This window comes from Protopterus annectens, chromosome 16.part0, assembly GCF_019279795.1.
Source record: "Protopterus annectens isolate FY-2018-M chromosome 16.part0, PAN1.0, whole genome shotgun sequence".
Lineage (NCBI taxonomy): Eukaryota > Metazoa > Chordata > Ceratodontiformes > Protopteridae > Protopterus > Protopterus annectens.
This window is the reverse complement of record NC_056750.1, coordinates 769,752,394-769,775,790: the sequence shown is the minus strand read 5'-3', so window position 1 is coordinate 769,775,790 and position 23,397 is coordinate 769,752,394. Positions and strand designations below refer to the sequence as shown.

The window sequence follows — 23,397 nt, the reverse complement described above, 5'->3', positions numbered from 1 at the left end:
AAGGGTCCCCTAGATCCCCCTCTGAAGATGTCTCTTTTTCAGACATCCTTGAGATGCTTAGGCAGAGGGGGAACTGGACTACCTTAGCCCCTTCTGAAGACGAGTCGGTATTCCTGGATGCATTTGGCTCCCAACTCTCCACCTCCTGGGTGTCTCCGCCCTTCAACCCACTGATGTCTGTCATGGCTCGAAGGGCGTGGTCGGCTCCAGATTCTGTGGAACCAACCCCTAGGAGACCTGCTAAATTCATAACAGCTCCATAGGAAAAACAATTTTTGACGAAGGGCGTCCCCGTTGATGCCATGGTGGTTGCAGCGGCCACGAAAAAGGAGTTAGCCGAAACTTCTTCATCTGTTCATCCTCCTAATAAGGAGTCTAGGACGATGGACAGATATGGGAAGCAGATGTTCGCTTCTGCGACCTTCTCCATGAGGTCCCTGAATTATTTGTGCCACTTCACCCATCTTCAGAGGGATCTCCTTAAAGAGCTTGGAGATACCCTCCAAGATCCATCAGCTGAGGGGGCTCAGGCTAAGATGGCTTCCCAGCTGGCGACTCTAAATTCAGTGGTGAACTCCTCCATGATGCTCATATCTTATGCTGCCGATGGTGCGAGTAGAGCCGCAGGCACAGGCATTGCCTTGAGGAGGCACGCTTGGATGCGGCTATGTAACTTTGCGGAACCGTTCAGAGTGTCTTTCACCAATACCCCCTTTGATGGATCCGCTCTCTTTGGATCACAGGTGAAGGATACCCTTACCAGGTGTGAGCAGGAAGGCAAGACTCTCTCTGCCGTGGGAGTCCATTTTTCCACTCCGTCCAGACCCTATTCCAAAGGTCAGAAGAGTGGAAAGATGTGGTTCCGGAAATCCCTGGGAGCCTTGCCGGACACATGTGGTGAGTTCCCATCCAGGGGCAGAGGAGGGAACAATAACAGACGCCGCCCCCGTGGCAGAGGGGGTCCGCAAAACCAGGGCAGCAGAGAATCCTTCTCTGACAAGCCCTTTCAGCATCCCTGAAGGGTTGCCCGGCTGCCCACGTCTGGAGGCAGTCGGGGGAAGATTATCACTGTACGCAAAAGCCTGGCAAGAGATAACTCAAGACAAGTGGGTACAGTCCCTTATATCCGGAGGCTACAAAATTCCTTTCCTGCGCCCTCCCTTACTGTCAAACAAGTCCCTTCCAGATGTTCCACCCAGTCTAAGGGATCAAGCAGTCCAAGAAATTTCAAAACTGCTAAGAAAGAGAGTCATCCAGGAAGTCCCAGCAGACCAGCTAGGATCCGGAACTTACTCAAGGTTCTTTTTGGTACCAAAAAAGACAGGGGACTGGAGACCCATTCTGGATCTCAGCAGACTAAACAAGTCTGTTCGAAGAACTAAGTTTCGGATGGTCTCGCTACAGTCCATTCTACCCTTCCTGGGTCAGGACAGTTGGATGTGCTCTATAGATCTTCAGGATGCATATTACCACATCAAAATGGACAAGCGCTCCAGAAGATTCCTCCACTTCCGGCTGGGATCCAGTCATTATCAATTCAGAGCTCTGCCCTTTGGTCTCACCACAGCCCCCAGGGTGTTCACCAAATGTATGGCAGTAGTTACCGCTCATCTCAGATGGTTAGGATTCCAGGTGTTTCCATATCTAGATGACTGGCTCCTCACTGCTTCTACCAGGCATCAACTTCTGCTAGCCAGAGACTACACTATCCAGACTTGCTCCAGGCTAGGTATCACAATAAATTTTGAAAAATCTGCATTGTCACCCTGTCAGTCTATCACCTTTATAGGCGCAAATTTAAATACAAAGGACATGCTGGCAAGCCTCCCACCAGACAGAATCCAAGTAATTCGCCAACATGTGCAGGTCTTATTAGCATGCAGAAGAATTCAAGCCAGGTTCGTCCTCCAATCTCTAGGTCTCATGGCAGCAGCAATTGTGCTCGTTCCTCTAGCTCGTTTTCACATGAGGATTCTCCAGTGGCTTCTTTTCACCCAATGGTCCTTCCAGCAGCTTCCTATGTCTCACATGATTATGATCACAGAAGCATGCAAAAAGCACCTTGCATGGTGGATGGTCTTTACATCAGTGCCTCTAGGCAGACCCTTTGTCCCATCACCTCCAGTTGCTACGGTAACCACGGATGCCTCCCTGATCGGGTGGGGGGGGGGCATTATCAGGGCAGGACAGTCCAAGGCATCAGGCAACCCCACGTGTACCATTTGCATATAAACGTCTTGGAGATGAGGGCCGTGCTTCTAGCATTGCAAGCTCTTCAGGACTCTCATCCTACCGGGACCATTGCAATTCAAATGGACAATATGTCGGTAGTGTGGTACATCAACAAGCAGGGCGGAATCAGGTCCTACCCCCTATGTCGAGAGGCACTCAGACTCTGGCAATGGGTGATCTCTTCCCAATGGTTTCTGATCGCAACACACATCCCTGGGAAGTCCAACGTCATAGCAGACAGGCTCAGCAGAGCAATTCTCATGCCTTACGAGTGGTCTCTGAATCAGGTAGTTGCGGACCAAATCTTCCGCAAATGGGGTCAACCTTGCTGCGACCTTTTTGCAACTCCCTTCAACAGCAAGTGCAGCAATTTCTTCTCTCTCCTTCCACTTCCCGGGCATTCCCCCAGAGATGCTCTAGTCCACGATTGGCCTCAGGGACTTCTTTATGCATTCCCTCCGTTTCCCTTAATTCCCAAGCTAATACAGAAAGCTACCGCATTGGGTTGCATAATGATCGTCATTGCTCCATACTGGCCTCGACAGATTTGGTTTCCATTCCTGCATCATCATCTTCTCGAGCAGCCTTGGACTCTGGACCTAGTTCCAGACCTCCTGATCCATCAATCGGGCAGGCTGCATCAATCCCTGCAATCTCTCCAGCTCACTGCTTGGTTGCTCCACTTCCGACATTAGCCAGGCTTCCTGATATCTCCCCCTCTGTGCGCGAAATTATCTTATCATTGCACAAGTCTACCACTAGAAAAACTTACGCTAGTAAGTGGAAACTTTTTTTTTCCTGGGCAGAGGCCAAGAATATAGACCCTTTTTCAGCCCCTGTACACCATATTTTGGAATTTCTTGCAGAACTCTTTCATGCTGGTTCCACTACAATTAGAGTTCAGTTAGCTGCAATCTCAAATTTTCACATTGGTCTGTCTCATAGGATATGTAAAGCCTTTCTCAAAGGGACCACTCTGCTCAGGCCCCCGGTGAGAGATCCTCCCCCTCCGTGGGATCTAAATTTGATTTTAGCTTCTCTACTTTTGCCCCCCTTCGAACCTGCAGCATCCTGTTCCTTGAAGTTTTTATCTTGGAAAACCCTCTTTCTGGTAGCTACTACTTCAGCCAGAAGAGTTTCGGAACTTCAGGCTCTTTGTACCCGTCCTCCGTACCTAGTGTTCCACAATGACAGGGTTCCTCTCAGGACTAACCCTTCCTTCCTTCCTAAGGTTTCTTCAGAAAGTAACTTGAATCAGTCCATAAACCTTCCTGTGTTTTTTCCCAACCACTCCAACAGGGCAGAATATAAATTGCATCAATTAGATGTTCATAGGCAACTATGCTTTTATTTGCACAGAACTAAGGACGTCAGGAAGTCGGACCAACTTTTTCTCTCTTATGCTCAGGGAAAACAAGGCCTTCCAGTCTCAAAAGTAACCTTATCTAGGTGGTTGATTACGATTATCACATTTATCTATCAACTGAGGAACAAACAGTTGCCTGTCAAACCAAAAGGTAACTCCACCAGAGCTTTGGCCACTTCGTTCATCTTTCAGGCTAGATTGCCCATGGAATCTATTTGTGCAGCTGCTACGTGGGCCAACCCACATACTTTCATTTCACATTATAAAGTGGATGTGGTCTCCAGGAGCAGAGCTGATTTTGGTTCCACGGTTCTGAAGAGTTTGTTCCGATGAGCCACCCAGGTTTTTAAGTGCTAGGGATGCTGTCCCAACCAGCAAGAATGAAGGCGAGATAGACAACTTAACATAAAGAAGTTATGTACCTACCATAACGTTCCATGTTAGTTGTCTTCTTCTCACCTTCTTTCTTGCGTCCCACCCTCCTTCCCCCTATCCTAGTGGACCGAGAAGAGTTCTTTATGGTTTTTCAGTGGCTGAGTCTTCTCTGGCTGTTCCTCTCTGCCTAGTAGCCTCACTGGTAGGCTTTATATATTATAGGATAGGATTCTTTCCTTGTTACATTGGCAGTTAGACTTACCAAATGAGATCTGGGTATCTAGCGCCAGGCATCATGGGATAGGGGGTGGCCTCGAGCCAGTAAGCAGCTCTCGAGCTTTTGAAGATGGCCGAGTCGGAGCCAAGGATCGGCTCTGAACCCAACCAGCAAGAAAGAAGGCGAGAAGAAGACAACTAACATGGAACGTTATGGTAGGTACATAACTTCTTTTTCTCAAAGTTACTTAGAGAAGAACAGTTTACTGGGTCTGGTTCAGGGTTTAATTCAGGCTATTGATCCTTCTTGTAAAGTGGTTTCTGGTAAAAGAAAGAAGGATAAAGTTTTGTGGAGAGATTCAAGATTCTGAATTTAGACTGGGAGATAAAAGGACAGATACAGGGTTTTCTTCTGAGTTTTCTGATTTAGATTCAGAGGAGAGCTCAATTTCTGAGTCACGCTGTGAGGGGTTCTCTTTCTCTGAGACTGTTTACAGAATGTGCCAGTGTTTTCAGTGGGAGAACACTGTGGTATCCCAGTTCCTGAGAAAATACTATGAGCTATTACAGAAGGATCTTCCAGAACCTTCACCCATTCCTTCACTTCTGTCAGCTTTGGAGGATATGCATGCCACTGTCTGCAGTTTTTCTGATAGTGATTCCAAAAATGTCAGCTAGAATGTAAAAAGTTCCTTAATCCTTTAGGTTTTATTCTCTTCTCAAACCTGACCCAGCAGCTATAGCTTTAGTTAATCCATGTACAGCTAAACATTTAGTTAATTCCAATCCTACTCCTTCTGATAAGGATTGGAAGATTAATGAGTTGTGTGAGAAAAGTGTATGTTGCTTTCGCTTTTATTTTCAGAATTTTGAATTGCCAGGCTTATATGTTAAATTTTATTCTGACTAATTGTGAAGGTATGAGGAATGATCTGCCTGCAGTTTCTTCTTTTGAGGAAAAATCTGCTTTAAATAATTTAGTTTCTTCAATTGTTCAAGTTACTACTCATTGTTTACAGTGTGTGTGTGTGTGTGTGTGTGTGTGTGTGTGTCACAAGTGATACTTCTTCCAGGGCTGTGGCCACTGGTTTTCAGGAAAATTGCCTGGCTGCATTCCCAGAATCTCATAGATGATGTAAATATGACAATTTAAATTCTCCTTTGGATAGAAATTTATTTTGGTTCCTCTGCTGTAGAGGTGATCAAAAAGTGAGATGAAAGAGGTAAGCTGATACAGGGGATCTCTTAAGGTTTTTTTAGCACTCCTTTTTCTAATTTTCTAAGGTATTCTCTAACACCTCATCCAACTTTGGATAAAATAAATAAACAGTCTCAACAAAATGCAGGTAAGCAGATGTTTAAGAAGAAATGGAAAGGAGATTTCAAAAAGATTTCAGAAAACCTCTAAACAAAGCCAGTCTAAGGGACCATTCCTTCCAGAACATATGAATCCCCACTTTTCTCTTTGGCAGCAGATAATTTCAGACAATGGGTTCATTCTTCAAACTTACAGGTGGCAGTGGGAGAAAATTCCTCCTTTCTAGGAGTAACTACTCATCCACCAGACCAAACTCTCTTATTTCCCTAGTCCTTCATCACATGCTGTCTCAGGGATTGATAAAACCAGTTCCTCCTTCCTAGATGGGGAGAGGTTTTTATTCAAGGATGTTTTAATTGCCAAATAAAGAAAATGCTTGCAGAACAGTTTTGCATCTTTCTTTCCTAAACTTGTTTGTGATGGTGCCCATTTCAACATGATGTCACTGTACAATATGTTACCTCTTCTTTCTATTTCAAGTTTCCCGGTAACTCTAGAATTAAAATATGCTTACCACTACATCCATATTCATCCAGACTTTAGGCATTTCTTAAAGTTTTTTGTATCTGAATCACATTGTCACTTCTGTGCCTTACCTTTTGTGCAATCCACTGCACCAAGTGTGTTCACAAAGTGTCTTGTTCCTTATCTGATGTTGTCTATTCTCTCTGCTCTTCAAGGGATGGGTCTTTAGATCTGAGTCATATTCGACTTTGGACATTTTCAAGTTTAGATCCAGTGCTCAGGTTCCTGTCCTTACCCATAATACCCTTATGACAAGCAAGTTACCCCAGATATTATTTGCTTCTGTAATCTATATGCATGGGTCCTTTGGTGCTCAGGTGTCTTTTTTCGATGTCAAGTAAAATTCCTTTTTATTTATTTATTTTTTTATCTCCAATCTTCTCTCAAAGTTCCTTACATCTTTTTTTGTTTCTGTTCCTCCCTATGTATAGCTTAAAGAAAAGTCTATACTTTGTCCTTTTCGGGTTGGCCTTCCCATCTTCTGATGTCTTTGTGCACTATTTTGTCTCTTTCCATTCTTTCTCCTTGGTTATCTTTTCCTTGTTGGAAAGTGTTTTGGTGTTGTTTTTTTGCGTTTTTTTCTGCAAATCCAGAAATGTCAGAAAAAACTCTCACTTTTTAAAAGGTGTGTGGCTTGTAGCCACAAGTTGTCAAATTTGGACACCAACTTGAAGTATATCTATTGCCTAGCAACAGCGTATTTGGAGTTTCAGTGCAGCTTGTGCAAAGCTTTGGGACATCGGGCAGTTCTTGAATGCTGTAGCAAATTAGTGTTAAAAGAGCTTCACCCTGCCTTTGGCAGAGAAAATGCCCCTTCTCCTTCCTCTAGGCCTTCTATCTCTTATCCATTGGTTAAGAAACCAGCTGACAGTAGCAGGCCCAAAAAATCCAAGGAAAAAGAGAGGGGAAAAGGCAAGAGAGGCCAGGCAAATGTCTCTAGAGCATTCTCCTTTTTTTTACTGAGGCTCCAAAGCTAACAAAGTGTTCAGATCCGATTTTACTGTCGGAACTGATCCTTATCAGATTCAGCATTCCACCTCATCCTGAGCCTCATTTTTCTCCAGTGCCTATATTACCCATATTTATATCTCCAATTAGTCATGAAAGATCTTTTCAGTGGATCTTAAGGTATCCTTCCTCTGCATCTTCTCTCCATTCAGCTAGGTCCTCCAGGTGTTTTACAGAAGGAGACATAGGCAGGATGATGGGGAAGTTTCTCCGGACCCAAATCCAGCTGGGGATCCTCCTGGATCCTGCAAAGGCCAGATCTGGAGGACTAGTTTCTTTCTCTCACCAAGTGATAACTCCTTCCCCAGTTTGTCCAGTGGTATCAGTATTTGGATCCAAATTCAGTTCAGAGTATGTCTTCCTCTTAACCAAAGACCATGTTCAACATCAGTGGTTTCTTTGATGCAGTTGGTTCCCAATCTTTTAGAGCCTTCTGGGTCTCTGAGCCATGCAGTCAGTAATGACTCTAGGTGGGGGGTAGGTAGTTTGGAGCTGAGACATTTGGAAATATTCCTCCCCTTTGGGTCTTCAGCACTGGACAGCTTGGTTCCAAAGTTACCCTCAGATCCAAGCTGAGCAGTTTTTCTGATTGAGCCTCCACTAGAGGTCTTGGCTGCTACTGTGAAACTCCATTTATCTGTCACAGGATCAGCCTTCAAGACTTTTGAAAGAGTGCTCTTCAAATCTAGAGAGCAGACTTCCCTTTCGAGCTCTGATTCATCCCTCCCTGCAAGATTTCCATCAGTCTTAAGCCTGTTCATTTTGTCGCATTGGGGCAACCAACTTCCAAAGCTAGCATGGAAGGAGCCAGACACTGCTGAGCTGATCCATAGTAAACCAGACACATGTCTTGTACCCTCTGCCAAGGATCATCCCCACTGGAGCAAGGGCCCTGCCATGGATTCTGTGGTGGTGGCAACTGCAGATACCAACAAGGAACTGGAAGAGGAGAGTTCCACTGTCCGTCTGCCTAACAGGGAGTCTCGTGTGTTGAACAGATTTGGGAAGCGAGTCTGTGGTTAAACAACCTTTGCTGTAAGGGCAGTAAATTACGTGGCACATGTCGCACATTTTCAAAGAGATTTGTCCAAGGAGCTCTCCAAATCTCTCTTGGATTCAATATCTGCAGAGCAAAGAAGATCCACTTACTTGCAGTTGGCTAGCCTCCAGTCCTTATCCAGTGTCTATATGTGCCTTATTTCCAATGCAGTAGAAGGCACTTCCAGAGCAACAGGCACCAGCATCTCCATTAGGAGACATGCCTGAATGTGGCTTTGTGATTTTGCTGAGCATTTTAAGATGTCTTTTGTTAATGCCCCTTACAATAGATCCACACTCTGGTTTGAAAGTCAGAGAAACACTTTATAGAAGTGAATAAGATGGCAAGACCCTTCCTGCTGTAGGAATCAAGTTTTCTCCTCCTCAGTGAACCTTCTCAAGTAATCAGAAAGGTAGAAAATGACTTTGGTTCTGCAAGTCTCAAGGGTTTGAACCTGACACTTCTGGAGATAGAGCTCCCCATGGCAGAGGGGGAAATTCTAATGTTGAATATTGCCATTGGGGCAGAGGTGGCCCACAAAACCAGGCCTTTTGAGGTCCTTTCTCCAAGAGATCCTTTCAGTGCTCCTGAACGTTTTCCTGACTGCCTCTCTCTGAAAGCAGTTGGGGGGGTTGCTCATCCCTGCACCTAGCAACCTGAACATCCATCACTCATGATATATGGGTGCAGAAAATGGCTAAAAACCACTGGAAACATGAGCCACAAAGCATCATAAAAATTATGAAGTCTATATCACACGAGCTTACCCATTACTAAGCGTTCAAAAGATTGATGCAAAAAAAAACAGATATAGTGACCCATGAAAAGAAAACAAAAGTAGCCTTGATCATTGAAATCACTATACCCATTGACTACAGTGTCTTGTGTACAGAGAGAGACAAAGTCATAAAATATCAGGATTTGCAGGCAGAAATGAGAGCAATGTGGAAGAAAGATATCCAGACAATAGTTTCAATAGTAGTAGTAGCAACGGGTCTTGTTAGAAAGAATCTACAATCGTATTTAGATATGTTACCAATACATGTAACTCCATACAAATTGCAGGAGTCATTACTGGGCACATTGTGGGTGCTGCTAAGAGCACTTTTGGCTGACATCAAAGATTGAAACAATACTAATTTCATGAACTTTAATCATACTTTGACTTAGGAATGGGGTCCATTCCCATTATGGTATTAGAAACCCAAAAGATTTGGAGAAATTAAAAGAGTGCAGACGATAATAACCAGAGTATATTTCATTCCCTTTCTGTCTCCCCATACCTATAAAGAGACTTCCCAATATTCCGCCCTGTCAAAGAGAAGCACCCACTTCAGAAATAAGGAAGCTTCTAAACATCTGAGTCATAAAAGAGGTCTCAAGAGAGCAGAGAGGATCCAGAATTTACTTAAGATTCTTTTTAGTACCAAACAAAAACGGGGAGCTAAGGCACTGGATCCAAAGCTTGAAAGTGGCTTAAGTCATATCCAGTACTGATCCTAAATCCCATTACTTCAAGAAGGATGGAATCAGGCAAAACTATCATTATAGTTAGCACATAACTTCATACAGGACGTCTATGTTCAAAGAGCTTTTCTTCTACAGGAAAAAAATATATCTATATTTAGGTCTATTTCTAAGATTTTTCACTCATACCTTGGTTACAGTGAAGGGAATATCTCAGGATTTTGGGTCTCATGGCATCTATGATTCTCATGATACTCCCTGCCAAAAAACTCCATGAGAAAGATACAATGGTATCTGAAGTCTCTTTGGTCCCAGCACCAACATCCTTTATCTTTTCAAATCTCAGTGCAGGGGTTTGTCAGAAGGGAAGTCATTCGATGAAAACAGCAAATATCTTTAAATATGGGTCTCCCCTTCTTCCTCCCTGTTCCAAAGTAGTCAGTCACGACACATGACTCAGGCTTTGCTTGGGGAGAAGTTTCAGTAGGGATAAAAGTGCAAGGTGCATGGGTCACCAAGGACAGATGCAAATCTATAAATATAAAGGAGATGCTTGCCCTGATTAATGCACTCAACTTTTTAAATCGTCTCATATCCTCAAGACCTCTTCAGGTTGTTACAGACAATATCACAGTCATGTAGCACATGAACAGGCAAGTGGGAAGCAGGTCAAATCCCCTTTGTGTGCAAGCCATGTTATCTTGGGTTATAGCTTCTTAGCACAATCTCACTCTAGAGGCATCCTACAGTCTGTCAGAGAAAAATTGTGTGGCAAACAAACTGATCAGGAAAAGAGCAGACCCTCATAAATGGAAAATAGATCGGGGTTCTTCCAATATGTATCCTTCCGTAAGGAGTTCCTGAAGTAGACCTATTTGCCTCCTGTCTGAACAATCAGCTGGCAAGATTCTACCCCAGGACTATGTGCAAGAATACCTGGAAGACAGACACTTTTCTTTCCCTTGGACAGGAATGTTCCTGTTTTCTTTTCTACCTTTTTCACTGATATCCAGGGTACTTCTGAAGAGTTAGAAAGAATCCCCTAAGATCATTGTGGAGACTCCCTTGTGGCCCAGGCTACAGTTGTTCTCCTTTCTTTTGGAAATGGAGAGGAGCAGTTACCACAATCTTTCACACAGAATCGATATACTCACAAAATCAATTTCAGTTGACTGCCTCGATGATGGGGTCTTAATTCCCTTTAGGCACCTATTTACTGAGGAAATTCAGCAGCTACTAATGGAGGCAAGAAAGCTTGCTACTAGAAAATCATATACTAGGAAATGGAAAAGGTTTTCTAGTTGGTGCCGACAACATAACCAGCACCCATTCAGAGCTAGTTGTTCTCTGGTTTTACAAGATTTGTGTGAGTTACGATTCTATGGTTTTTCTTACTCCCTTATCAAGGATTTCAGAATGTCTGCCAATGGATCTTTCTTGTTCAGTGCATTCTCATGTTGAAATGTTTTTGAAAGGGGCTTTGTAGAAGAGGCCTCCAAGAAAACTAGTGATCCCTCCTTGGGATCTTAATTTTGTGTTAGAGATGCTAACAATTGCTCCATTTGAACCAGCTAACCTGGCTGCTTTGAGGTTCTTAACATTAAAAACAGTTCTACTGATTGCTCTGACATCTGAAAGAAGGGTATCTGAGTTTCACCCTCTTATGATAAGTCAACCTTATCTCATCTTCCACGAAGACAAGGTTTCTTTGAGAACTAATCCTCCTTTTATGCCTAAAATGGAACCCAAGTTTATATTAAGCCAAGCTATCCATCTCCCTGTTTACTTTCCTGAACCTAAAATTGAGGGAGAAGGGATACTCAGTTCCTTGGATGTTCAAAGACAGCTCTGGTCCTATCTTAACAGAACTAAATTTTTAAGATCTTCAGATCAATTGTTCATTTCTTGTGAATGTATGAGGAAGAGACAATCTGTGTCAAAGCAGACTATTTCCAAATGGTTGTCTCAGACTATTAGTTTTCTTATACTTATCATAACAAATCAGTTTTAGGCAAGGTCAAAGCCCACTCTACCGGGGCCTTGTCTTCATCTGTGGCTTTTGGAAAGAGTTGGATTCTAGAAGTAATCCTGAAGCAGCAACTTGGTTATCTGTACATACTTTTAGAAATAATTTCAAGCTTGACTACTTCACTAGGTCTACATCAGGCTTTGCTAGGACTTTTCTCAAGGGGCTCTAGGACCATTCTGTTTCTGCTAGGTAATCTATCCATATAGCCAAAGCTACTACCACAGTGATCAATATGATGAATGTAGAGCAATTGTGTAAGTAAACACCATAACAGCTGTTTGAATGATCACTGCTGCTGTAGCTGCTCCATTCCCCTTGTTTTCTGCTGTGTTGTTTATGCCAGGGTGTGGACATTTTTTTTGTTGTTCCTAGCATTGTCCTTTCAGGGTCCAGCCTCTCTCTCTCTGTTGGCAGGATAGCTTTGAATTGCTTGGCACCCAAACCTGTCTTTTTAGTCAGCTCATCTTGAGCTGACTGATGGTTTGGGTGCATGGAAGGTGCCCTGAAGCTTTGGAAGCTGGCCGGCGTTTATATCCTTTGCAGGATATAACTTGTATACCTAAGGCAACTGCAGCAGTGATCATTCAAATATCTACTGTTATGGTAAGTTTACTTACACAACTGCACTTTTTTTATGGTTCATTTCTGAGTTGGACACAGCACAGGGTTCATCCACCCTTTGCTCATCCTCAGTTAGGTAAGATCTTCAAATTCCTTCCAAACTGTATACTTCCTTGTATAGTTACTGAATTTCGGGATCAAACCATACTTTAGGATTGTTCAAAGACACAGTGTGTAAATAATGCCTCAGACCTAAAATTAAAGTATTTTATGTAGTAACTACATAGGCACAGTTACATAGAAAAGAATTATTTGATGAGTTAATGTTATCAGACTTACAAAGGCTTTACTCACTCAGAACAGTCTGGTGTGTTTTAAAATGAATGACACTTTGGTTGGAATAAAATGATAAATGCAGGTGTTGTTAGTAAATGTCTGGAAAGCAGTATGATGTAAATATGTTCATTTAAATACCTGGACATTTTTATACATGAAAAATATTTATAGGCGATACAAGACACATATAAAATAAATAAAATGAAAAGAAATATGCACTTTACCTTCTCCAATCCCAGAGTTCAGCAGGACACCCCAGGAGAACCACATGGCTGATGAAAGTGTCAAGGCATCTTCCTCTTCTTCTTCACTGTTTACTTTAAACCGGCCAAACGGACTACAAAATAAGAAATCATCATTGAAATAAAATTTCAGCCACTCCAGTATATTAATTTCTGACATAGGCATCATTAATCAAAGCAGCAGTATTCTTTTACATTAATGTTTCATACAAACCAGCCAAGGAAGAGTTTCAGAAAATATTTCTTTTCATGAGAAAGTCTAGTCCCTGTAGTTGTGTGCAAAGGATTATAAACCAGAAATACAGTTCTGATTAACTAGCTGCAAAACAATATGCGGTAAAAAAGAACAGTAACATTTTGGAGACAGTGGCCTCAGAGATGCACAATATTGTTTATTTGAATACCATTCATTAGTAAAGCATCTACCATTAAAATGGTGTTCTCTGACTATCATTTCACCTAATAGCACTCTGATATAATTCCTATAAGAATAAGTTTACTTGTTTATTACATGGCTGACACTACCCTTGAAGACTATTTTAGCATGAAGTGCCATATACCAAAAATAAAAAAAATGCTGACGGAAATATTACCTTAAAAAAAATAATAATCTAGGCATAGTTGTACTCTAGCCTTTATCATACCTCTCAACTTCTTGCTGCAGAAAATCTGGACAAAGCCTAAAATAAAGGGGCAACAAGGGTGCAAAAATAGGGGCAAATTTTAAATATTGCTCTTATTAACTTATAAAGTTGACAGAATAACAGGATTTGTGGTAGCATGCAATGTGATGTTGTCCTATGTCACCTTCATTCTTCACTGGTTGGGTTCAGAACCAATCCTCGGTTCTGACTCGGCCATATACAAAAGCTCAAGGTCTTCCACTGGCTGGTGGCTGCATCCCTATCTCATCATGCCCTAGTAAAGCTCTCCAAATCTCGTTTGCTGCTAAACAGAGTAAGGTGCTTCCATTTTGGCTCTGGCTAAGTTGGAAAATTTTTCTTACTCATTATTAGTATAGCTGGTGTTTTGGCTGTTTAATCAGTTAGTGATTAGTGTTTTAAGTAGTTATCCTGTTAGTTTAGAGAGTTTGCTCTTCTGCTTTGCTTCTGGCCATTGTTTTTCTTCGTTAGGCCTGTGTTACTCCCTGTCCTGACTTAAATTTAGTGTTTTAAAGCCTTTTTACACACTTGTTACAGAGTGTTGTTATTGTAACTTCTTCCTAACCAACACCGGCAGCTCATTTAAGTTAGAAGGCTGCCATTGTCCGTTTAAGTTAGAGGGCCATCTTCTCCCTTCCCCCTCCCTTTTGAGCTAGGCAGCTTCGTTTTCAGTTAACTGACACCCCTTCCCCTTCTTCTGTTGCAATTGTTACAGTTATTTCTTCTTCTTGTTAAAAAAAAAAAAATATATATATATATATATATATATATATATATATATATATATATATATATAAATATTATATATATATATATATATATATATATATATATATATATATATATATATATATATATATATATATACATATATATATATATAGTATAGTCATAGCTTTGGTTTGTCTACTAGACTGTTGAGCATTTATACATTTTCTTATACTTGTTGTTGTTGTTGTGTATTAGCATACTGATTATGTTTAAGGAACATAAGGAAACCAAACCCTCTGGGTTTAAAAAGTGTGTGAAATGTAACCAGAAAATGTCCATCACAGACAGACACACTATTTGTGTATACTGTCTAAGAGCTTTGCATTTGCAAGAATTCTGTTCTATTTGCCACTCTTTTAGTTTTAGAGTGCTGCTGGAAAGGAAGAACAAGCTTCACTGAAGCGTTAGAAGAAGGTCAGGCCTCTTCAAAATTGACCAAGTCTCCTTCATCGAAGTCTGATAGATCTGGAAAACGATAATCTCCTCCTCCTCCTGGCCAATCGGACCCAGAGAAAAAGTTGACCAAAGTTGAATCTCCGGACCCAAAGATTGCTGGGCTTGGAAAATCTCCCTCATCGGCTTCTTCAGTATTGGTGCCAGTAGATTTTGAATTATGGAGGTGGTCCCTGGAATTGGTATTGGTCTCCCCTACTTTAAGGTCATCTTTACTACAACCAGTAGGATCTCCTGCCCCTTCCTCTCGGTCCTCCAGTAGTCTTTCTGATGATGATGATGTGGATCTGGTAGTGCACAGATTTTTAAGGACACCAGGGCTGGCCAAACTGCTATCGGCTTGAACCATGAGGGATTCGGAACCGACCAGGACCTCCCCTTCAAAATTGATTCCTCCTCTGAGCCGACCTGGGACCTCAGAGCTGGAATGTCTGGAACCTATCGTAGTGGAGCCCTTGGTGCCAAGACACATTCTGGGATCTTTGGGCCAGACATCTCCTCCGACATCCTCGGTTCCATCTGAACTCGAGGGGTCTAGGAGCCGTCTCTCTCTGGACCAGTCCGGTTAGGCGAGTCGGATTAGACATTTGTCAGATCCAAACTTGTCTCTTGAGGTCTCAGCGCAGGCGAGCTTGGCTCCTACATCGAGCTCAGAGCCAACCCCCCTGGTTCTGGGGATGCCTTCTGGCTTTTCAGAGCCAGAGGTGTCATCGGATCATGGGAGGGGGGGGGGGGCTTTCGAAGTGATGATTAGAGTGATGTCTCCACAGACAGCTTCACTCTTGGGTTCTGACATTCTTCCCCCAAAGGCACTGGTGTCTGTCTCTGACCATACCATCCACAGCCACATGAAGACCCTAGGCCTCAGAATGCCCCATCGGGTGAACCCCTCTCTTCTGAAACCTCTCCTGAATACCCTTCTGAAGAGGTTCCTTGTAAGAGACTTTGCAAGAGGAAGCATTTAGACTCCCCAGAGGAGTCAGTCACTTCGGACACAGACCTTGATGAGTCAGAAGGGTCCCCACAGTCGCCCTCTGAGGATGTCTCCTTTGCTGACATCCTAGAAATCCTTAAACAGAGAGGTGTCTGGAAGCCCATCAACCCTTCTGAGGAGGAGCCTGTATACCTGAAGGCTTTTGGGTCTCCCCCTTCTGCCACTTGGGTGTCTCCGCCTTTCAAGGAGCTCAAGGAATTAGTCAGTCAAAAGGCATGGGAGTCTCCAGACTCAGTGGAACCTGTTCCTCAGAGGCCAAGCAAATTTATTACTGCACCTACAGACAGGGAATTTCTTACTTAGGGTGTCCCAGTGGATGCTATGGTGGTGGCCTCAGCAACCAAAAAGGAACTTTCAGAGACATCCTCATCTGTCCGTCTGCCGAACAAGGAGTCTCGTACATTGCACAGATATGGAAAGCACATGTTCTCTTTAGCAACCTTTGCACTCAGATTGTTGAATTATCTAACACACTTTACTAGGCTACAAAGAGATCTCCTAAAGGTGCTAAGAGATACTCTACAAGGTTCAGTAGCTGCAGCGGTATCAGACAAGTTTTCTTGTCAGCTTTCTACCTTAAACTATGTGGTTAACTCCTCCATGAGGCTTATTTCTTACGCAGCAGATGGAGTGAGTAGGGCAGCGTGTTCAGGAATTTCCCTGAGGAGACATTCCTGGATGCGCTTATGTGACTTTGAGGAACCCTTTAAGTCTACCTTTATTAATTCCCCCTTCGATGGCTCATCCCTGTTCAGGCCAAAAGTTAAGGACACACTCACCAGGTGTGAGCAATAAGAGCTAAACTCTTTCTGCCATAGGAGTCCATTTTTCCCTACCTTTTAGACCTTACCCAAAAGTTCAAAAGGGAGGAAAGATGTGGTTCCGGAAATCCCAGAGACTTTTTCAGGACATACGTGGTGACTCTTCCCCCAGGGGCAGAGGGGGAAGTAGTAATGGGAGATGCCATCCACACAGCACAGGGGGTCTGCAAAATCAGGGCAAGAGGGATTAATTCTGTGGTAGGCCCTTTCAGCACTCCTGAAGGGAGTCCCATCTGTCCATCTCTGGAGGCAGTCAGGGGTCGCTTATCTTTGTACCAAGAAGTCTGGCTGGAAATAAAAGACAAGTGGGTACAAAGTGTCATATCTAGAGGCTACTCTCCCTTCCCATCCCAAACATAAAGAACACCCCGGACGTTCCACCCAATCAGAGGGAACAGGCAGCTCTAGAAATTCAAAAGTTGCTAGACAAAAGAGTCATTCAAAGAGTTCCCGCAGACCAAATAGAATCCAGAACTTACTCAAAGTTCTTTTTAGTGCCAAAGAGAACAAGGGGACTGGAGGCCCATTTTGGACCTCAGCAGATTAAATGAATCAGTAAGAAAGACAAAGTTCTGGATGGTAACACTGCAGTCGATTTTTCACTTTTTGGGAAAAGACAATTGGATGTGCTCTGTAGACCGTAAGGATGAGTACTACCACATAAAAATGGACAGGCCATCCTGGAGTCATCTGCACATTCGGCTGGGAGCCAGTCATTACCAATTTTGGACTCTAAACTTTGGTCTCACTACAGGCCCCAGAGTGTTCAGCAAGTCTATGGCAGTGGTCACGGCTCACTTGAAACGTCTGGGATTCTGAGTATTTCTGTATCTGGACGACTGGCTCCTAACCGCCACCACCAAGCATCTACTACTAAAAACAACAGAAACCAAATTACATCTCTGCTTACCTGGGAATCATGATAAATTACAAAAAATTTGCCTTGTTTGTTACCATCTCAAAGTATCATTTTTATAGGGGCAGATATAGAGACAACAAAAATGATGGCAAAACTTCCTACAGAGAGAGTTTTACTTCTGCGACATCAAGTCTTAAACCTTCTTTCCACAAGAAGAGTACAGTCAAGAACAGATCTGATATTGTTAATCCTCGTTCATTCCTTACGCGTGGGGTATCAGTTCCGAGCTCGGAACCATGCCGGCCATTTTCCAAGCTCGTGTCAGCTTCAAACTCTCGAGCTAATCTCTTACCCACAATCCTCCTCTCCCTGTTACCCCAGATTTCATTTGCCGCATTGCCATTCGGTCGTGTCAAGCTACTTTTCCTGAGCTAAGTATAGTCAATTGTTGTTTAATAGCTTTACAGATTACTTTTCTGTCAGAAAGGTTCATATTTTATTGTCTCTTACCCTATCGCATCTAGCTTTCATAATTTCTTCAGGTTTTTTCTGCCTTTTCTTATCACTTTTACCGCGGGGTATTCTCTCTTTACCATCGTTGGTGATCTTTTTCCCTTTTTCTCTCATACCTTCGGGTACTCTCTTGTACCATTGTTGGCACTTTATATTAATTAATTTGCTGTCATGGCAGATAAAAAATGTAGTCCGGGGTTTAAGCGGTGTTTTGATTGTGGACACAAACTGCCTACTTCTGATGCACACTCTTTGTGTGTTTATTGTTTGGGAGCTTCCCATTTGTCTGTTGACCCACCCTGTACTATTTGTGAGAACTTTTCTAATAGAACCTTGTTGGAAAGGAAAAACAAGCTGATACTGAAGGGACTTCTAAAATCTCTCTTTTCAGAGGCTATTTTTGGGTCGGAGGTCTCAACCCCTCCTAGAGCCCATAAGAAAATGGATGTTCCTACTAAGGCTAAATCTTTGCTTTCGTCCTCGGCTGGGGCCTCCCGCCAACCAAAACCTAAAAAGGCTAAAGTTTCAGTTCCAGAGCTCTCTCTGTCAGCCCCAGTGCTTTCAGTGCCTAGACCTTCAGCACCGAGGTCTTCGACTCCATTAGTGATTTCAGCTCCGTCTTCTCCTGCAGCCTTCTGTATATCAGCACCAAGGGGCTCCTCGGTTCAGACCATTACCACTGTATCGGCACCGACCGTTCAGTCAGCGCAGACCTTGACCGCGTCGGCTCCGAGATCTTCCTCGGAACCGACACCTTTATTGTTGACTCCAGTTTTGTCGGTTCTAGCTTCGGCACCGATCCCTGTATCGGTGCAGACAATGACCTCGGCACCGATGACTTCTTCGGTGCAGACAACAGTAGTCCAGTTTCTCTCTGCACCGTTGTCCTCGGTGCGGTCAGATGAGATGGGCACCGAGTCTGCCTCTTCTGTGGACAGGCCTGTTTCTCCCTCAGTCTCTGTGAGGTCCACTAGAAGCCTTTCTGAACATGATGTGTTGCGTCTTGTGGACCAGGTACTCTTGGCCAGAGGTATCCCACCCCCCAGGAACTATCCTTCCTTGTGAGGTGATCACCCATCTCCAAAGACCCCTTCTTATTCTCCTCCTTCGTTGCCTTTGAAGTCCATGGATGTAGCACAGTCTTCCCTTTCTGCGGTTCCCTTTATGGATCTCACTAAGGAACCGCAGTTGCCTTCATGGCAGGAAAGTTTTGCTATGACCCAGGATGACAGCTGTGACACTCATAGCTTGCTGCTGCACAGCCATCCAGGGATTCCGGGTTGGCAGGCTGAGCCACTAAGAGGAGGAGTGACCCCTGTCCTAGATATACACTCCTCTTCGGATGGACCAGCCTTCCAAATGATGGAGAAGGCTTTCGCTGCTCCTGGCAATACCGGACTGTGTATACCTCCGCCCTCCTTTGGTACATTCGTTTCACAAGTTGCATCTAGTGGACACCGGGTGCAAGGGCCGCAGGACATATTCCCTCAGGAATATCCTTTTCTGTTGTATTCTCCAGCTTCTCCCACTGAGGAGGTCCACCGGAAAAGTTTGTGCAAGAGGAAGCACATGGACTCCACAGAGGAGTCCCTTACCGAAGACACAGATTTCGATGAGGGGGAAGGATCCCCTCGGTCACCCTCTGAAGTATCCTTTGGTGATATCCATGAAATCCTGAAACAGAGTGGTGACTGGCAGTCCTCTAATCTGACCTCTGAGGAATCTGTGTTCCTGCAGGCCTTTTGCGGCCGTACCCCCTACCTCCTGGGTTACTCCACCTGCCGATGAACTTGTCCGGCTCATCGTGCAGTGTGCTTGGAAGGCTCCTGATACCATCAAAGCTATTCCCTGGAGGCCAGATAAGATCTTGTCCCCTCCTGCTTCGGATCCCTATTGGTCCAAAGGTCTTCTTGTGGATGCTTTGGTGATGGCAGACGCAACAAAAAAGGATCTGGCAGAAGAAGAAAGCCAGACTGTCCATCAGCCTAACAAAGAGTCCCGGGCCCTGGACAGGATAGGGAATTGCACCTTTGCTTCAGCGACCTTTGCTATCAGGTCCCTGAATTATATGGCACATTTTACCAGGCTTCAAAGAGATCTGGTTTCTGCGCTGTCTGAAACCTTGGCTGGTGCCGTGTCTGATGAGGTCCGTGACAAAGTGGCCTCTCAGCTGGCCACCATTGAATCTATATCTAACTCCTCTATGCGACTGATATCTCATGCATCAGAAGGAGCAGCTAGAGCAGCGGGTTTAGCTGCAGTCTTGAGACAACACGCCTGGATGTGCTTGTGCAACTTCGCGGAACCCTTTACGTCTTCTATTCTTAATGCCCCCATTGAGGCCTCCTCGTTGTTTGGGCCCAAAGTTAAAAGTACACTGGCCAGATGTGAACAGGACGGTAAGACCCTTTCTGCCATAGGTGTCCGCTATTCTTCCCCTCAACGCACTTTCTCCCGAAACCAAAAGAGTGGGAAGATATGGTTCAAGAAATCTCAGGGTCCTTTCCGTGACACACAGGCCGAATTCTCCCCTGGAGGCAGAAGGGGGAGCTCACAGGGAAGACGCTTCTTTCGGGGCAAAGGGGGACCACATAACCAGGGTTCCAGGGATTCTTTCCGTGGTCAATCCTACCAGCGCTCCTGAAGAGCAGTCCAACTCCTTTCCTCTGGAGGTGGTTGGGGGACGTTTCTCCTTTTTCCCTTCTGCCTGGCTAACCATCACCACTGATTCTTGGGTACAAAGGATCATAACCAGAGGTTATCGTATCCCCTTCGATCTTTGTCCCATCCCTTCAAAAAGTCTTCCCGACGTTCCACCCAGTCAAAGGGAAGAAGTAGCACTACAGATAGAAAAGTTGCTAAGAAAAACTGTCATCCAAATAGTCCCTCCAGACCAGATAGGATCCAGATTCTACTCAAGACTATTTTTGGTGCCAAATAAAACAGGGGACTGGAGACCAATTTTGGATCTTAGTGTATTGAACAAGTTTGTGGGAGTACAAAAATTCCAGATGGTCACTATACAGTCTATCCTCCCGCTTTTGGAAAAAGATGATTGGATGTGCTCTGTAGATCTTCAAGATGCGTACTACCACATAAAGGTGGACAGGCCATCAAGAAGATTTCTGCACTTCCGTGCAGGAGCCAGTCACTACCAGTTCAGAGTACTGCCCTTTGGACTCTCTACAGCCCCCAGAGTGTTCACAAAGTGCATGGCAGTTGTCACAGCTCACTTGCGACTTCAAGGATTCCAGGTGTTTCCATACCTAGACGACTGGCTCATTTCCGTCCCCACCAGACATCTACTGGAAAAAGCCCTGGCATACTCTCTCCTCACTGCTCAAAGGCTAGGCATAACCATAAACTGGCAGAAATCCAATCTCACCCCATCTCAGTCGACAGAATTCATAGGGGTTATCTTGGACACAAAAAACTGCAGAGCTGCTATTCCAGAGCACAGAATTCTAAGGATAAAGCAACAACTAATTCCAATCCTTTCAAAGGAAAAATCCACGGCTCACTCGGTTCTACAGCTGTTGGGTTCCATGGCAGCCTCTATCACCATTGTTCCCCTGGCCAGGTTTCACATGAGGCTTCTACAATGGCTACTGCTCACCCAATGGTATCCTTTTCAGCCATGATTTGAGTAACCCACAGGTGCAAACAGGATTTAAATTGGTGGATGACACACAATCTCTCACACTGATCTCGCCCCTTCTCCCCCCAGCAACCCAAGGCCACAGTGACCACGGACGCCTCCCTGATGGGGTGGGGGGGGGGGGCTATGTTAGGGACAGACAGTCCAAGGCATTTGGCTGCAATTTCTAATTTTCATGAGGGCGTCCAAGATTCCTCTCTTATGCCCCATAAATTGTGCAAGACCTTCATAAAAGGTGTGAATCATCTGAAGCCACCTTTTAGAGAACCTATTCAACCATGGGATTTATCATTAGTTCTACAAGCTCTGACAATGTCACCTTTCGAACCAGCCTCTTCTTGTGACCTCAAGTATTTGTCATGGATAACCTTGTTTTTGGTTGCTATTACTTCTGCCAGACATATTTCTGTAGTTCAAGCTTGATGTATCAAGAGTCCATACTTGATTTTTCATAGAGATACAGTGTCTCTGAGAACTAATCCGTCATTTCTACCTAAAGTGATCTCTAAAATGTCCATTAATCAAGCCATTGAATTGCCAGTTTTCTTTCCCAATCATTCAAACAGAGGAGAGTATTGCCTACATACCCTAGATATACACAGGCAAATCAGTTTTTACTTAAACAGGACTAAACCCTTTCGTAAATCTGACCAGTTATTTTTGGCCTTTTCTGGACCTAGATTAGGATCTGCTGTTGCTAAGGTCACATTAGCTAGATGGTTGAAGGACTGTGTGACCTTTATTTATACACAGCGTAATATCTCGTTGCCTACTACCATGAAAGCTCATTCAACAAGGTCGGTGGCAACTTCTGCTGCCTTTGATGCCAGAGCTTCTTTACATGACACCTGTGCAGCTGCAACTTGGGCTACGCCTCATACCTTCATCAATCATTGCAAATTGGATCTGGCCTCCAGGGGAAGAGCATCTTTCGGTTCTAGGGTGCTCAGGAATGTCCTTCCATAAGAGCCTCCCAGGAATAGAGGTAGCTGGGGACTCTGTCCCATGCGTAAGGAATGAACGAGGATTAACAATATCAGATAAAGAAGTTATGTCTTACCATAACTTTCCATCTGTATTGTTGATCCTCGTTCAGTCATTACGACCCTCCCTCCTTCCCCCTCCTGTGGTTTCTAGTGAATCTCACCATCCGGTTCTCTTAGGTTATTTGACCAGAGGTAGCCTCTACCTTCTTTGACTTGCAAACTCAATCTGAGGTAACAGGGAAAGGGGGATTGTGGGTAAGAGTTTTGCTCGAGAGTTTGAAGCTGACGCGAGCTTGGAAAATGGCTGGCTTGGTTCCGAGCTTAGAACCGATACCCCATGCGTAATGACTGAACGAAGATCAACAATAAAGATGGAACATTATGGTAAGACATAACTTCTTTTTCTGAAAGTCTTGAGAAGCATGGCAGCAGTGATAAACTAAGTTCCGTTAGCACGCATACACATGAGAATGCTGCAGTGGCTGCTGTTCACTCAGTGGTCATTAAAGGAACTAACCATGTCTCACCAAATTCTGATAATAGAGTCCTACAAAGAAGACCTTCGCTGGTGGCTTCACTCCACTCATGTGTCAACAGGTCGACCCTTTGTCCTTCCATAGCCTTTAGCCACAGTGACCATGGACGCTTCCCAGATAGGGTGTGGGGACATTATCTGGGAAGGACAGTCCAAGGCACTTGGCAGGATCACGAGGCCCATTTGCACATCAGTGTCCTAGAGATGAGATCGGTGCTTTTGGCGTTGCAGGCACTTCAGTTCTTTCTTCTATGGGAACTGTTGCAATACAGACAGACAACATGTCAGTTGTTTGGTACATAAACACCAAGGAGGAACCAGGTCCTACCCTCTTTGTTGAGAGGCCCTGAGAATATGGCAGTGGGCGACCTCCTCCCAACGCTTTCTGATAGCAACGCACATCCCGGAGAAATCCAGTGTGATAGCAGACA

The 23,397-nt window shown here is 44.1% G+C and overlaps 1 protein-coding gene across 6 annotated transcripts in view; it reads right to left on the bottom strand.

The window, feature by feature from the left end:
• The window catches only part of GRIN1 (glutamate ionotropic receptor NMDA type subunit 1), a 2,709,836-nt gene that overhangs the window by 1,308,096 nt on the left and 1,378,343 nt on the right, over positions 1-23,397 (bottom strand). For all 6 annotated transcript variants that reach the window (XM_044058780.1, XM_044058779.1, XM_044058782.1 and 3 more), the window contains one exon: positions 12,697-12,809. In XM_044058780.1, the coding sequence (XP_043914715.1) occupies positions 12,697-12,809 (113 nt within the window). The remainder of the gene's footprint in view (positions 1-12,696; positions 12,810-23,397) is intronic.